This window comes from Epinephelus fuscoguttatus, linkage group LG11 (genome assembly GCF_011397635.1).
Source record: "Epinephelus fuscoguttatus linkage group LG11, E.fuscoguttatus.final_Chr_v1".
Taxonomy (NCBI): domain Eukaryota; kingdom Metazoa; phylum Chordata; class Actinopteri; order Perciformes; family Serranidae; genus Epinephelus; species Epinephelus fuscoguttatus.
In genome coordinates this window covers 9,567,669-9,583,062 of record NC_064762.1, presented here as the reverse complement: position 1 = coordinate 9,583,062, position 15,394 = coordinate 9,567,669, and the positions used below count along the sequence as shown (strand labels likewise).

The window sequence follows — 15,394 nt, the reverse complement described above, 5'->3', positions numbered from 1 at the left end:
AGTGTCAGACTGTGATTCAGATTATAGGTTTAGACGACGTTCATATGTGTGTACGTGTGTGTGGGTAAGACCAGATGACTGTTAGACAAACACACCATGTTATTTGTATAAAGCGAGGCTCACGCTGTCTTTTGTCCGCAGTTTCCAGGGTAGGTAATTATTTAGCTTCTATTGTATTTCATTCTGTGGAACCGTTCATTCACCTGTCAGCTCTGTGTGTGCGTCTCACTATTACTATGAAAATCATTAAGTCACCGAGGACACAGAGGGAAAGAGAAGGAGGGGACATGAGGACAAAACTGAAGATACAAAAGAAAAGTGAGAGACGACAACAGGAAGCGAGGTGGAAATGTAAATCCGATCCTCCCATGAGTCAATGTAAATGATGCTTTTAATTTAAACAGGAAATTAATGTTAAGAGTGACACAGACTGGTGTGAGGCACACGAGCACAGAGCATGTTATCTAAAACAAACATGAGACGTCTAACCTGCGGTTAAAAAAAGGAAAACGTGAACTCAGAGTCTTGGTTTCATACTAAACAGTAATTTTGACTGTGTGTTGAGCGTGTGGTGTTTCCACAGAGAAGCAATGACCACATTTATGGATATTATTCCTCCACAAAAATGGGAAACAAAGAGAGGCTGGAAAAACTCACTCTGTCATCACAAAGGGGACAAAAAAGAAAATGATAGCACAGAAGTGACGACACAACAAGTCCTCCAAAGTTAACAAAATACTGTACGTCGTTTGTCACTGCCTTTCAAACTGACTTACTGAATGTTTTTCGATCTGGAGCCCACTGTCCACCGGACACCATCAAAGGACAGTAAAAACAATTGACTTAGATCACAGGAAACATTCAAGATAGGCTCAAATGATGATGCAGATCTGGATCCAGATATCGTCAACAGCCATTGTAGCAGATCTGTGAGCACGTGCTTAGCTGTAGGCCAACATCAGCATGCTAACATGCTAAAACTTGAAATGCTAATACACTGATGTTAAGCAGGTGTACTTTACCATTGTCACCATCTTAATGTAATGTGTTAGCATGCTAACAATTGATGATTGATGCAAAACACAAACTATACTTTAGTCATGGATCCATTATTATGTCACGGATACTAGACGAGCGATGTTAGGAAGTTAAACATGGACACGCACACACATCAAAAGAGAGAAGGAGAAAGTTGTTAATTGTCCGTGTTAAACTGAACTGCAGAGTTCTCACTGCTGCACTGTGCCGCTTGAAACTGACGAGGCACGTGTCTGCGCACTTACTGGTGGAGCATTTTGAAGCCCTCTGTGAATTTTCCACAGGAGATATTTTTACTTTTTTGTCTATTCAAGAAATTACCCACAAATGTTATACACCAAGAATTATTATTTTATTAATCTACGTTTTTATTTATGTATGCCTTTTTTACTTATTTATTTTAATACTGTACCTGAAGTTATATTTGAGCAAAAAGGAATATGTTTCTTCACCTGTGTCACTGTTTTTGTTTGTTTGTTTGAGATGATTATTGAAGAGCTGGTTGTATCTTGGTTAAAATGTTCTAATAAAGGAAAGATAGAAAATACTGCAATATCTTGTGTGCTGTAAAGCGGTTTGAAAAAAAAAAGAAATCGGAATCGGCCATCCAAACACTCTGTAAATCGGTATTGGCCCAAAAAATTGTAATTGGTGCAAGTCTAACGGATACATTAAACTTTTACGTTTCTTTATTTTTCAACAAAGCTGTGAATGTGTGGTTAGGTTTAGACCCAAAAACCACTTGGTTAAGATGAGGAAAAAAAATCATGTTTTGGCTTAAATACTCAGTTTTGGTGCCACAACCTCTGTTGGAAATGCCCTAGTGTCTCATTAAAATACACCTGCTTTTCATGGCACTACTGTGGCTGGAAACTGGCAATTTGTCAGTAAAAATCAACCACTTTTTGTGGCTTCATCACGGCTGGAAATTCAGCAATGTCTCAGTTAAGAAAAAAAACAAAAACACTTTTTGTGTATCTATCCAGGCTGGAAAGTCAGTGATATCTCAGTAAAAAAAACAACTGCTTTTCGTGGCACTATTCCAACTGAAAACGTAGTAATGTCTTAGTAAAAAACAACCACCTATCAAGGCATTATTGCAGCTGGAAATGCAGGGCTGTCTTGGTAAAAGACAACCCCTTTTCGTGGCACTATCTTGGCTAGAAACTCAGTGATGTCACAGTAAAAAACAACTGCTTTTCATGGCACGATCTTGGCAGGAAATGCAGTGATGTCTGTTAAAAACAACTGCTTTTCGTGGCACTATCCCAGCAGGAAACAAAGAGATGGATCACTGAAAAACACCCATGTCTGATGACTAAAAATCCACTGGAAATGTAATGACGGGTTGCTAAAAAACAACTGGTTTTGCTGTTTAATGGTCTTGAAAAGTGTGTCTCCTCTAGGTGTCACACCATCCATCATCCCCTCCACCTCCAGATGACAAAGTCAGCTCATATACTAAGTCACTTTGGAAATGCTGATATGATACGTATGAATTGTATAAACGTCACATATTTGTGGGCTGACAAAAATTTGGCACTCCATGAAATGTCAGAGGGACACCAATGTAATTAGGTTTTATCCTCATGGGAGCATGAATATCTTCACAAAAATTTTTAAAAAAAGATGTTTCAGTTTTTAGGATTGGAATAAATTTAAGTGGATTGTGCAGTCACTGCAGAGATGTCCGTACTCTCTGAGTGTTGGTTTTCCTGAAAAAACACTGCCAACTGCTCTGACATTTAAAACACAGAAATTCTTGAGCAACATTGTTGAATCAAATAGTAAATTATAGAAACTAATAAGAAGAACTGAGCATTCAGGACACTCGGCTCCAAGCTGAGACTGTCAAGACTACGACTAAATAAGCAGCGGAAAGAGGATGAGGTGGGTGGGGAGCGGAAATGAGGCATGAAAAAGGATTAATAGAACTCTGTGTGTACATGTGCATGTGGCTATACAAGAGTGTATTTTCATTTGAGTGTATTGCATGTGCATTCATGTGTTGGTCTTTGTGTGTGCAGGTGGATTAGCTCAGTATTTGTACATGTTACAGCACACAGGAAAGCAGACAGAAGCAGGTGTGTGGGAGCAGTCTGTGTTTACACAGTGGAAGGTGTAACGGGCCAAACACACCAATAGGTGGATGAAGGCGCTCAGATTTAAGACTTAATACACCTTCACATGTAATAACCCAAATAATCAAAAGCTTCATTTCAGCAGGTTTTAGTGGAGTAATTCAAAAGCTGTTTTAAAATTTAGCAGAAAGTCCTCAAACCTTAACAAAAAACATTGTTTAACAGTACACTTCAATACAACCTACTGGTATTTGTAGGACCTAACCCTACTTCTTAGTGCTTATCAAAATGTGTACATGGGATCAAGTGCTCATGTTTAAATTCTTAAATTCTGCATCTTAGATCCGCCCTTGTAAGTCACAGGGGAGAGATGAAAGGATGAGATGCGAGAAGAGAAGGAACAAGGAAATATGCCTTTGGTAGAATGAGCCATCTTTTCCCCTAAAGTATCATGTGAAGCGAAGCAACGTGGATTTCTAATGACGGTGGCAGCTGAGCTGATTACAGCTGGTCAGACAGCTTTATAGGTTTTATTAAAAGCTATAAAAACTTTTAATGGAGTTAACGGGTGCTCAAATCCTCTTCCAAAGGCCTGAGAGTTTGAATGTTCTGCACAATATCTTTCCAGAGATTTGTAGGGCTGTAGTCTCCTGGTCGACTAGTCGATTACTTGGTCGCTATGCTCTCGTCCGATCAAATTCTCATTAGTCGAATAATCGCCGTGTTACTGTCATAAGGAGAAAAGTGCTATATCAACAGCTTTCCAGGATTAATCCATTATTTCCTGCGGCGGGGGGGACAGGCTAAGTTACCTGTGAAAATGGGGATGTTTTCAAAACACCCCCGTTGTTGACAGAAAGTTGAACTCACCCACCCTCACGCTCAGCACCACAGTGACGCAGATCTCCTGTCTGTTTCTGTAAGCTGACACCATTTCCCTCAGTGGAAACGAAGCTTGTATTTACTTGCATTTCACAGATAAGAAACAATAAATTGTGAAAACAGCAAAGCCTCCACTTAAATAGCATTTTAAGTCGTGTGTGATTTATCCTTCAGGGATTTATCCTGGCTTCATATGAGCAGAGGAAATCTCTGCTTGTCGCTAGGCTAATGTATACAATGTTAAATGCCATAGGCTGGGGCTAATAACGTTAGCATGTTGTATTTGCTTGGAAAACATGTTTAGTATAAGGCAGTTGTTTTGTCAGTGAACCTTGTGAGTTGAACTGAATTATGTACCATTACCTTTGTTACATGTTGCTGTTGTCCCTGGTTTATATGAGACAAGGGAAAGATCGCTAGACGCTAGGCTAGTTTATACAATGTAAAACGCCGTAGACTTGTGCTAATAACGTTAGCATGTTGAATTGGCAGGGGAAATGTGTCCAGATAAAGACAAGTGTTTGTCTGTCAGTTCTGCAATTTATAGTGAAGCTGATTTGTGTACTTGTGTTTGAAATTGTCTCTATTAAGCCATATTTAATGTGTGTTTTGAATCAACTATATAAATAAAGTCTGATTTGAACTAAACTTTACAGCGCTTAACACAGTCCTCCACCGCCGACTAGTGTTTTGGAGGTGTAACTGCAGAATGACACAGACACACCACCGCAGAAGTAAAAATAACGTGCAGATTTTTTTTTTTCCCATAAGGTCCCTAAAAAGGCAAGAAACAGGACAAGTTTATTTCCCTGGAACTTTTTGTTTAATGATTTCTTACATAGAAATGTATGTTTTTTTTAATGTTGGTAGTAAAATGTTATATTAAACCCTAAGAAAGCTCCATAAATGTGTGTTAGAACATTCACAATTTTAACTCAGCATGTTATTTAATCGTGTATTTCAGATTTTTTTTTAAATTGAAGTTATATTGAAATTCAACAAGAAGTTAAAAAGTGCAGGAATGATCTGCTGGTCAACAGACCAAGGAGAGACTAATGGGTAACGATGTAAAGAGACGACTCTTCAGTTAATGAGGTGATTAGAGCCTCCTGCAGTCAGTCATGATCGATGCTTAGAGGGTTTACACACGCATGGCCACACACACACACACACACACACACACGCTGGACACAAGTTAAGAATAGGTGATAATTAGCTTGATACCCTTTGTATCTAACACAAAACAAACCTACGTGATGTTGCTACGGAGGAAAGCACACACACAAAAACGCAGGATAATTTGTAGCCCTGGCTCTGTCCCATTCACAGTGTTTTAATAAGATAACATCAGATGAAGTAAACCCACGGAAACTGTAGTATCACAGCAGTAATGAATGGATTAGGGATGATCTCAAAGAATGGACAGTAGGCGAGTTAATAAAGGAGAAGACAGAGTGGAAGATTAAATTAAAGATACAGTACGATGTTAAAGGAATGCAAAAAAAAAAAGTTCCTCTGCACCGACACGTTCTGGTGACTTTCTGATGAAACACTGAGAACAAATCGTCGTGTTCATGTTTCACATCATTAACGTTCAGCTTTAAGGCAGCTCTGTGACGGTGTTCTGTCAGGACTCATAAAGTTATTACAGCTAAACAGTTTCTATTTACACATCCAGCAGACACAGAGAAACATGATCATCCCATCAGAGTGATGTTTGTGTCCACCTGATAAATGTCGGTCTAATATTTTCTCTATTTAAGCTCAATTTTTGGGCTCCACCAGCTCCTGAGAAAAATATCTGCCTCTTCAGCTGCTAAATGCTCCACTGTGTTCAACAGCCAGTCTCTAACTTTGTCTGTAAATGTGCTGCAAAACCAAAACTAAATTGTTCCATAAGGTCAGATTATTTTTCTTTAGTAGAAACATTTCGTAATGGTTTGTGTTACTGTCCACTGGTGCACTTCAACATTGGACTGTGTACGCAGCAGGGGGCCGTCATTGCTGCTATTTCTCCAAAGTCAGTTTGGTGTGTCTGGGCCTGAACTTTTCTACCCGTTCTCATTCCCAGGGTATCAAACATAGCAGTTTGGTCAGTGCGCATTGGCAACAGATTTCGACCAAATGGCAACCTCCGGGGCTGAAAAATAAAGCCAACAAGGAAATGCAAAAAACTGCAATTCTTTAAAGAGCCCGTTGAGGCTGGCTGCAAGAGCGAGTCAATCCCAATAAACCACCATGTTAAAATGTCCATATTCACAGCTGAAATAAACATGTTTACAACCTTGTGCAACAATTTTGGTCTCTATAGCTAATTTACCCGTTCATGACAACTGGACAGGGGTGAATTTTATATAATTCACCTATGAAAACTGTATTAAGACTTAAAGTTAGGCATAATTAAGGGCAGGCAGCGTTCAGTGACAGGCACTCTGCCGAGAGCGTCCTCCTCTGCCCTAGTGTTACCTCTGGCTCTAAAAAGCCACAATGGCGATGGTCAAAATGCCGACTTCGAGGCTTCAAAGTGGGAGTCCACAAACGAATCGTTGACATTACGGTGGCTACTTCTCTTATTTATACAGTCTGTTATTCCAACACATAACCCACCCTTTGGTGTCTGTATCAGACTCACTGGGCGTTTAGCTAACTCTAATGTAAACCCATCTGCAGCAATGACATAGTACAAAGAGTGACTTAGGGCCTGTCCCATTTCTACCCCTTAAATCTTTCACTTGGTATTGAGTGCCCTTGTTTGATGAGGGAAGTGAGAAATATTAGGGTAGAGATCTTTCCTTAAGAAATGGGACACCACTTCATGCAAATCGGCGTGGCCGACGTGCAGGCATACGTCACGCAGAGTAGCGATGCAATGAAAATGCCGGCTCCAGTGCTTATGTTGTGGTGTGTGCTATGTTTATTCTTCTCCGTCTGATGAATCAACAGAGAAAAAATGCTGAAAACAGGAGGTGCCTACGACGTCTTCTAGTTCTGATTGATTTTGTTTGGGTAAGTCGATTTGTTTCAATATTTTGACGCTGTGTTCAACCAATTTGCTGATGAGTTTCACTAGTCCAACCATCTGTTGTTTGTATAGCCTACATTCGGATCGTAGAGTAACAAATTGTTTTCCAAAACTTGCTGAAGTTGCTGACTTCATCTTCCACTTCATTCTAAGTGTGGGTCGGGGCTCCCTTGGAATCTAGGGCGGATTTTAAGTTTGGAAACCACTTCCACTACCTCAATTCTGTTTTGGGACACAACTAGCCTAAACGTGAACGCGCACAACCAAGTGCAAGTGGGTATTTCTTGGGGAGGTGTGGGTATTGGGACAGGCCCAAAGTCTGCACACAGATGTGGTTCAGGAGGTGGAGGGGCCAAAGAAACACAGGACTTAAGGCCTTTGCACACTGAGTCTGTGTTTTTTATAATATGTTATCTGACAAATTTATGATCAACGAAAATTTCAGAGTCGGTGTGCAAACGCGATTGACACAATGTGAGGTCTCGTGATCTTTTTCTAAATTTAACCAAGGAGTTTTGTTGCATTAATCTTAGGTAGTTTGGGTGATAAAACCTACATTTCCTGGAAGTTTATTTTTAAAAGACACTGTGCATGTAACAAGCAGAACCTGATACGCTGTCACCGAGCATCCAAAACTGACACTAGCGCGTCACACACCCCTTTTCCACCAAAATTAGCACGTGTATGCCAACCTGATCTCACTCCCAAGTTGTAGAAAACCAACGCTTGGTCAGTGACATTTGGCATCAGACACAGACAAAAAAAGCCATCCTTTCACGTCAGCCTAATATGCAGCCGGCCACGGGGGTGTGTCCTCAGCCCCCTCCTTTTCTCCCTCTTCACCCCATCCACCCCACAAACACCATCGTCAAGTTCGCTGACGACACCACCATTGCAGGACTGATTAGGAACAATGATGAGTCAGCCTACAGGGAGGAGGTTGAACGCCTGACAGACTGGTGCCTCCATAACAACCTGGACCTCAACACAGCCAAAACCAAGGAAATCATTGTGGATGTCAGAAAATCCAAAAAGACTGAGCCCCCCATCCTCTCCATCAAACGAGAGGACGTTGAGAGGGTGGAGAGCTTTAAATTTCTTGGTCTCCACATTTCGGCCAACCTCACCTGGTCCGTCCACACCTCCTATCAGGTGAGGGAGGCCCACCAGCGACTTTACTTCCTCAGGAAGTTAAAGCAGGCCCACCGCTGGTTAACTTTTACAGGGCCTCCATTGAGTCCATCCTGACCTACTGCTGCACAGTGTGGTTCACCAGCTGCACCGCAGAGGACAGGAAGGGCCGACAGCGAGTAGTGAGGACCGCAGAAAAGATCATCTGGAGCACACTGCCCCCCCTCAAAGACACTTACACTGGCCGACTTCTCAGGAAGGCCAGAAACATCAGACCAACAACAGACCCCACTCACCCTGGACATTTCGTACTCTCCCCCCTCCCCTCTGGAAAGAGATACTGTTCTCTTAAAGCCAGAACAGCCAGACTCACTAACAGCTTCTTCCTCCAGGCTGTCAAAGCCATCACCTCACCCATCCCACCCATCCCACCCAAAGACTGACACTGGAACCACACTAAAATACTAAATACTGAGTGCTTATTCTTATTGCTTAACGGCGCCTGGTGGCATCAAGGGGAAACGTAGCTGGATAACAGCGTAAGTTAAAGAACGTCAACAACCAACACACTCAGGGTACCTTGGACATCATATCTTGATTCGAAAAGTCTATAACCAAACACTGATATGTGACAAGGCTGGAGTGAGTGTGTTGCAGGTGCGAATGGCTATTGTAAACTTTCATATTACATTCATGTTAGCTTTTTTTTTGTTTTTGTGCAGTGGAAAAGGGGCTACAAAGCATTGCGCCACTAAGAGGGAGGGAGCATTTGTATTCAGTAAACCACCCTCACGTAAATAAAGGATTCCAAAAATGTATTGTCATGAATTATGTCTATGCATTAGTTTAATGCCCGGCAATCTGTTTTATTTTGTCTGCAGCCTGCAGGCTTCTTGGAAAACAAAAATAAATGTTGTTTTGGTACTTTTTGAATTGTTTCTGAGGATTATTGTTAGTGCAGACGCTGTTTCTTACTTTACAGAGATGATCTGAGCCGCCGTAGGCAAAACTCCAGAATCTGCCAGGTGGTGTGTGTGTGTGTGTGTGTGTGTGTGTGTGTGTGTGTGTGTCAGGGGAGCCTATAATGAAATCAGTACTCAGCATCGAGTATTTGAGCCAATGAAAGCTCAGATCAATAAAACACAAGGTTTGGAACAGAGCCAGCTCTCACCACATTTATCTTTCTGCCTTCTTTTCCTCTGGCACTTTACTCCCTCCCTCCTTCCTCCCTCCTTCCTCCCTCCCCCTCTCCATCATTTAAGATATCCAACAGCCGGATGCTTATTTCAGCATCACTCCTCTTTTAACTTGCCACCAATGGTCCCTCCATCTCTCTCTTTTTTCATGTCTTCATTCACCAAACAAAATATATGTAAAAAGCAGGAAGAATGCTGAAAAAACAAAAGTTGCTCAGGTTGGGAGGCGTGAACAACATGTGAAAAGACCTTGATATAATATTCATACGGTGATATTTATCCCTCCAATATTTCTGGGACTATTTGCTTGTGATCCTATAAAAAGCAGAGTCGGGGAACTTCTGGACAAGTGAAGTAATTTTGTGCCACAGATATATTTTTTTTTCTTGTATCTGATGTTTATTTCACGTCCTTTCTGGTTCACGTATTGTTTTGACAGTCCCATGGTGTTGTCAAAAATATTGATTTGTCAGTACGTATTGATTCTGAATACCTGAAACACTTTCAAGACTCATTCTCCTTAGCATCGGTACATTGAACACAATGTTTACTACAGTCATTCTGCTGTTCTCTGCTGCTAACCAAGAAAAGTCATTATGTTATATTATATTTATCTTTTTAATAAAAGATTAAATTGCATGCCTTGTTCTGACAACACAACAATCCCAACTGAATATTTAATCTACAAACTGTCTTGCAATTGAATTTTCAGTAAATTTTTTCCAGCTTATATCTCCCAAACTGTACATTTCCTGTAAAAACAGAAGTGCATTTTGAAAACAGACAATGCACGTAACAGGCTGAAGTTGACACGGCATCCCACGGTGTGGACACACCATGACCAGACATTGATATGTGACGAGGTCGGAGTGAGAATGTGTTATGAAACGAGTCTCTAGTTTGAGACTTCCTTCTCTGGTCATGTTCACTAGTATTGATTAAATAACTTTGGAAATAACATATTGGAATTCTTAATTTAGTTGGTGTTCCTCTTTAAAATGCAAATTTCCAATTAGACTAATACTGCCAGAGGTCTAAACTCCTCCTCTGTCATCCCTCCATCCAAGGCCTGATTGTTTTTATTATTGATTGATCTGTCAAGACAAAGAAAAATAGAGAAAAATTCTCATTACATTTGCCTGAGGTGACTTTTTTAAATTGCTTATTTTGCTCGACCAGCCAAAACCCCCCAAAGTTATTCAATTTATAATGATGAACTTCGGTGTGTTTCTGAAGGGCTGTAGGCCATCCTGCCCTTCATCTCTCTACCATTCATCTATCTATCCATCTGATCCCATCTTATCCATCATAACCGATGCACAGACAGGTATAAGAGACTCATCAGCAGAATAGACTGTATATTAAATGACAAGCTGCAGAAACTCATAAAAGCTACGACTGAAACAGGGAGAGAGAAAGAGTGAGATTATTAAGTAGCATATTCTCATAAGACACACAGAGGCAGTCTTGCTTGATATTACAGACTGTATTAACTCAGCCTGTGCAGCTCTCCATCTCACACACCAGTTAACTTTATCACACATTATCGCACTGTCCTTACTCATTACCACTTTCAGGATGACACCATTCATCTGCTTTGGCTGGTAATTGAAAGAAGAGGAGTGCAAGCAGAAAGGGGACTCCACGCCGGAGACCACATCCACCGCTGCAGTCCTCTAACCTCTAGAAAAGTTGGTTTCAAACAGTCAAACTCGTCTATTACATCACATAACTAGAATTACAGCCGCCGTTATGATGTCACAACGCGGCTGACCTTTGACCACAAAATTCTAGTCTAGTTTATTTTTCAGTCCAAGTGAATGTTTGTGTCAAATTTACAAAAACTCCCTAAAGGTGTTATTAAGATAAAGTGTTCATGAGAATGAGACAGATGCAAGGTCGCACTAACTTTGACCATCGATATCCAATCAGTTCATTGTTGGGTCCGAGTGAACGTTTGTGCCAAATTTGAAGAACTTCCCTCAGTATTCTTGAATTATCACATTCACAAGGATGAGATAGAGGAGGTCCCACAGACTTGGCCTATGACCATCAAAATTTAATTAGTTAATTGTTCAGGCCAAGTAAATGTTTATGTCAAAATTGAAGAAATTCCTTTAAGGTGTTCTTGAGATATCGCATTAAGAGAATGAGACAGACAAGGTCACAGTGACCTGTGACCTTGACCCTTGACCACCAACAACTGATCAGTTCATCGTGGAGTCCAAGTGGACTTATGTGCCAATTCCTTTGAGGGCGTTCTTGAGATATGAATGGACCTGCATTTAGGGCTGCAACGATTAGTTGACTAATCGTTGACTAATCGACTATTAAAATAATCGGTGACTATTTTAGTAGTCGACTAATCGGTTTGAGTCATTTTTCATAGAAAAAAGTACCCCAAAATACTCTTATTGCAGCTTCTTACGCTCAGATATTGGCAGCTTTACACACTCTCCAATGACAGTGAACTAAAACCCTTTGGCGTGAGTACAAAACAAGACATTTGATGACATAATTTTGGGGTTTGGGAGAGACAGACCGACATTTTTCAACATTTTAACACATTTTTCGCTAAAATGATTAGTCGACTAATCGGAGAAATAATCGACAGATTAGTCGACAATGAAAATAATCGTTAGTTGCAGCCCTACCTGCATTTGTATAGCGCCTTTCTAGTCATTCGAACACTCAAAGCGCTTTTTACACTACAAGTCACATTCACCCATTCACACACACATTCATACACGATGGCTGAGGCTACCATACAAGGTGCCACCTGCTAACACACTCACATACCGATGGAACAGTCATCAGGAGCAATTTGGGGTTCAGTATCTTGCTCAAGGATACTTCAACATGCAGACTGGAGGAGCCGGAGATCGAACCACTGATCTTTTGATTGGTGGACGACCCGCACAGTCGCCCAGATATCTTGTTCACAAGAATGAGATGGATGGACAGACGGCCAACCTGAAATCATAATGCCCCCATGATGCACTCAACAGCTGTAGGGGCTTGAATTCAGCCAGTACAAACCCCACAGTGCCTGCTCACTTGTGTAACAGCAGCAACAGAAAGTTTGCTAATCCAGCAGGAAGTCAGAGCTGTCCGGTGCCCCAGAGCTGCTTTAATATGGTTTACTAGAGGACTAAATTTTCTCTTAACATGTTGATTTTGACGTGAAAAAATACAAAATGTGCCAGCTTTGTCAACCAGGACCAGATACAAACTATTTCTTTGACATGTCGTGAAATATTCCATAATGGACGGTGCAGTGGAGTGGAGTGGAGTTTGTCCTGTCCTTCACCGACAGTACAGCAGTATTAATTCTGCTAAATTATTATAAGAGACAAAACTGTCAATAACCTGTATAATGGAGTCAATATCCAGCAAACTAAGACATTTGTTTAATGAAAAAAAATGTTTTTCATTGTAAGATTTTACTATACATATAAGAAGTGACAGTAAGAAGGAGCTGGTCTAAGTATCACTGCAAATGAAAAAAAATCAGGAAAACTCAGTTCAGGAGAAAAAAATAAAATCAAGAATATTTGTTCATGTGTGTCAACTTGATTTCCCCTTGAGAGAAGTCTGAATGAGCTCCCCAGGGTTTCTAACTCAGCTGCACTGTTTGGCTTTCCTCTCTAATGTTTAGTATAATTACTTTGTGAAAACACATTAAACTTAAACCTGTAAAACCTCCTTCATTTCCATGGATCATTAATGTTAAATGATTTACATGCATTCTTCACAGATTTTGGCACTTTGGCTCTTTACTCCTGATGTATTACAGTAAAACACTGTAAAGAAGCCGTTGACAGCTTCATTTAAAGAAGCTCACTGAGTGTTTCATGATCAGGACAAAAAGATATAAAGGGCAACGCTACACCAGCAAAGAAGAAAGTGTAGATATACATTGATCTTACCTGACAGTAAAATCATATGAGCAGGACGCCAACTCGGTCTTACTGAATGGAGAAAACTGCAGAAAGAAGAATGAAAAAGATTATTATCAGAGACTGTGAGACATGGGCCCCACCTTCATGTGTGTTCACGTGCTTTCGCTGGTCTCGCATGCAAGCGAGCACACATGAGCGCGGTGTACAGAGAGGAAGTTAGAGCTACAATGAGGCTAAAAACAGAGTTCAAATGACGTTTTTCCAAACAACTTTTTATGTCGGGGCTTCAGGACACTTGGATTACTATGGACGAGCAGTATGGAGATATTTTGTGGTTTCAATTATGTGTTTTTTGGACGTTTGAATCTGGGGTGCCGTCAGCCTGCATTAGGTGGAGTTGTGTTGCTACCCCCTCTTAGAGTTTAGAGTTGTGAGGACTCTAAAACTTCACCTGAGCCTCCCTCGGCATATGGGTGAGTAGATAATGGCTGAATTTTCATTTTTGGGTGCACTTTCCCTTTAAATTGATATTATTTTTCTTTTAGCTGTCTAAGATATGTTTTGCTGCTGCCTCCATCCACAGCAGTGCACTGCTCAGCTTCCAAGCTGGTACTCCTGCCTGCTTCTCCAAACTGGGGGTGTGCCCAATGCCATCTACTGTGTGTAATACACTGACTATGGATAAGTACTTTATACAGCCCCACTTTAAAATATCCAAACTATCCCTTTAACTAAAGAGCTCTCTCTCTCTCAAGAAGAACGGTGCGAGCTGTTCTTTTCAAATAGAACACCTGCTGCGCTGTTTACAGTTTGTTGTGGATCCTGCTGAGTAACATGTTTCCATCTGTTGAGAGCTTCTGTTCGTGTTGTACTGCAGCTGGAGGTCGTCCCTCATCTTCTAAAAAGGTGTGAATGTTTAAAAAAACGTGACTTTTTTTCCCATCAAAGCGAAAACCAGCTTCAGGCAGGATGAGCAGAGTTTTCTGCTCGGCAGTAACAGGATTGTGCCGACACAGAGAGGCTGAAAAGAGTCCACAGAGAGTAATTTCACCGACTGTCGGCTAAGCACTCTCAAATTAATTTATTCGTTCATTTGTTCCACCTCTCTGCTTCTGACAGTTTCACCTTTCTTATCAGGCAGATTCAAAGGGACTCTCTAACTCGTTTAACACCTTTCTCTCTGCAGCCGTCTCTATGTCTTTCTCTGTCTCTGTTAAATTAACAGCTGCTTTATTGGTATCATCAGGACGAGAGTCTGAGCAGCTGTGGGGACGTTTCACAATCATCCCGGAGCATTTTTCTGTTCATGTCTTCAAGTAAAGAACAATTTGTCCTCAATAACATCAGTTCATCATTTCAATCTTTTAAGTGTGTATTTGGAATTCTTCTTCTTCTACTTCTTAGCTAAACTTATGCTAAATTTATGCTCTTTTTTCTATTTTGCTTGTCTTGGTGGTGCTTTTTTTGGTCCACTTTGGACGTTTGTGGCATGTGGCTGTGAGTAACTCATCGGGATGTAGGAAATTAACTCACCAGTCCGTAAACTGTCTTTCTGTCAACTTCTGCTAGCGAGACAGGTTGAGGCGTTCAAATTTAACCTCTCTAACTCCACCAGGATGGCGACGTCCTCGCTCCCCCCCTCCTCTGTTAAATGGTATCTCCCAGGCGCACTACGTCATCAAACCATGTGATGTTTGGTATTGCCGGATTCAGGAAGCTCTCGACTTTTCAAAAATAACGTTGTTTTTCTTTTATTTATTATGTATTTCGCACCAGAGCAGCCTAAACACACAAAGTCCAAAATCACGATGAGTGGTGACAAGTCATGTCATGCGGTTTTTCGACAGGAAAAGTTAAAGGATTACTCACAATCTTATGTGGAGCCGTTAGTCGGGACTTAGCTGTTTTATAAAAGGTAAGAGTCTCACTCCTACCACTATTTTTGGCTGAGATACACCATCTAGAAAGTGGGATCATAACTTTCACGTTTCATATGGCTTTATTTGGTGATATTTTATGGTGTTTCTGTGTCATAAACAACATCAGCTATCATAATCACACCTGATTTCAATAAGGTACAATGTTTGAAGCTGGCTGAGTGTTCTTTGATCACTGATAGTACTGTTTTGAAGCCGAGTGACC

General features: G+C 40.9%; 1 protein-coding gene across 3 annotated transcripts in view; it reads right to left on the bottom strand.

The window, feature by feature from the left end:
• Nucleotides 1-15,394, bottom strand: part of pex7 (peroxisomal biogenesis factor 7) — an 83,540-nt gene that overhangs the window by 30,963 nt on the left and 37,183 nt on the right. For all 3 annotated transcript variants that reach the window (XM_049590183.1, XM_049590184.1, XM_049590185.1), the window contains exon 9: nt 13,280-13,335. In XM_049590183.1, the coding sequence (XP_049446140.1) occupies nt 13,280-13,335 (56 nt within the window). The remainder of the gene's footprint in view (nt 1-13,279; nt 13,336-15,394) is intronic.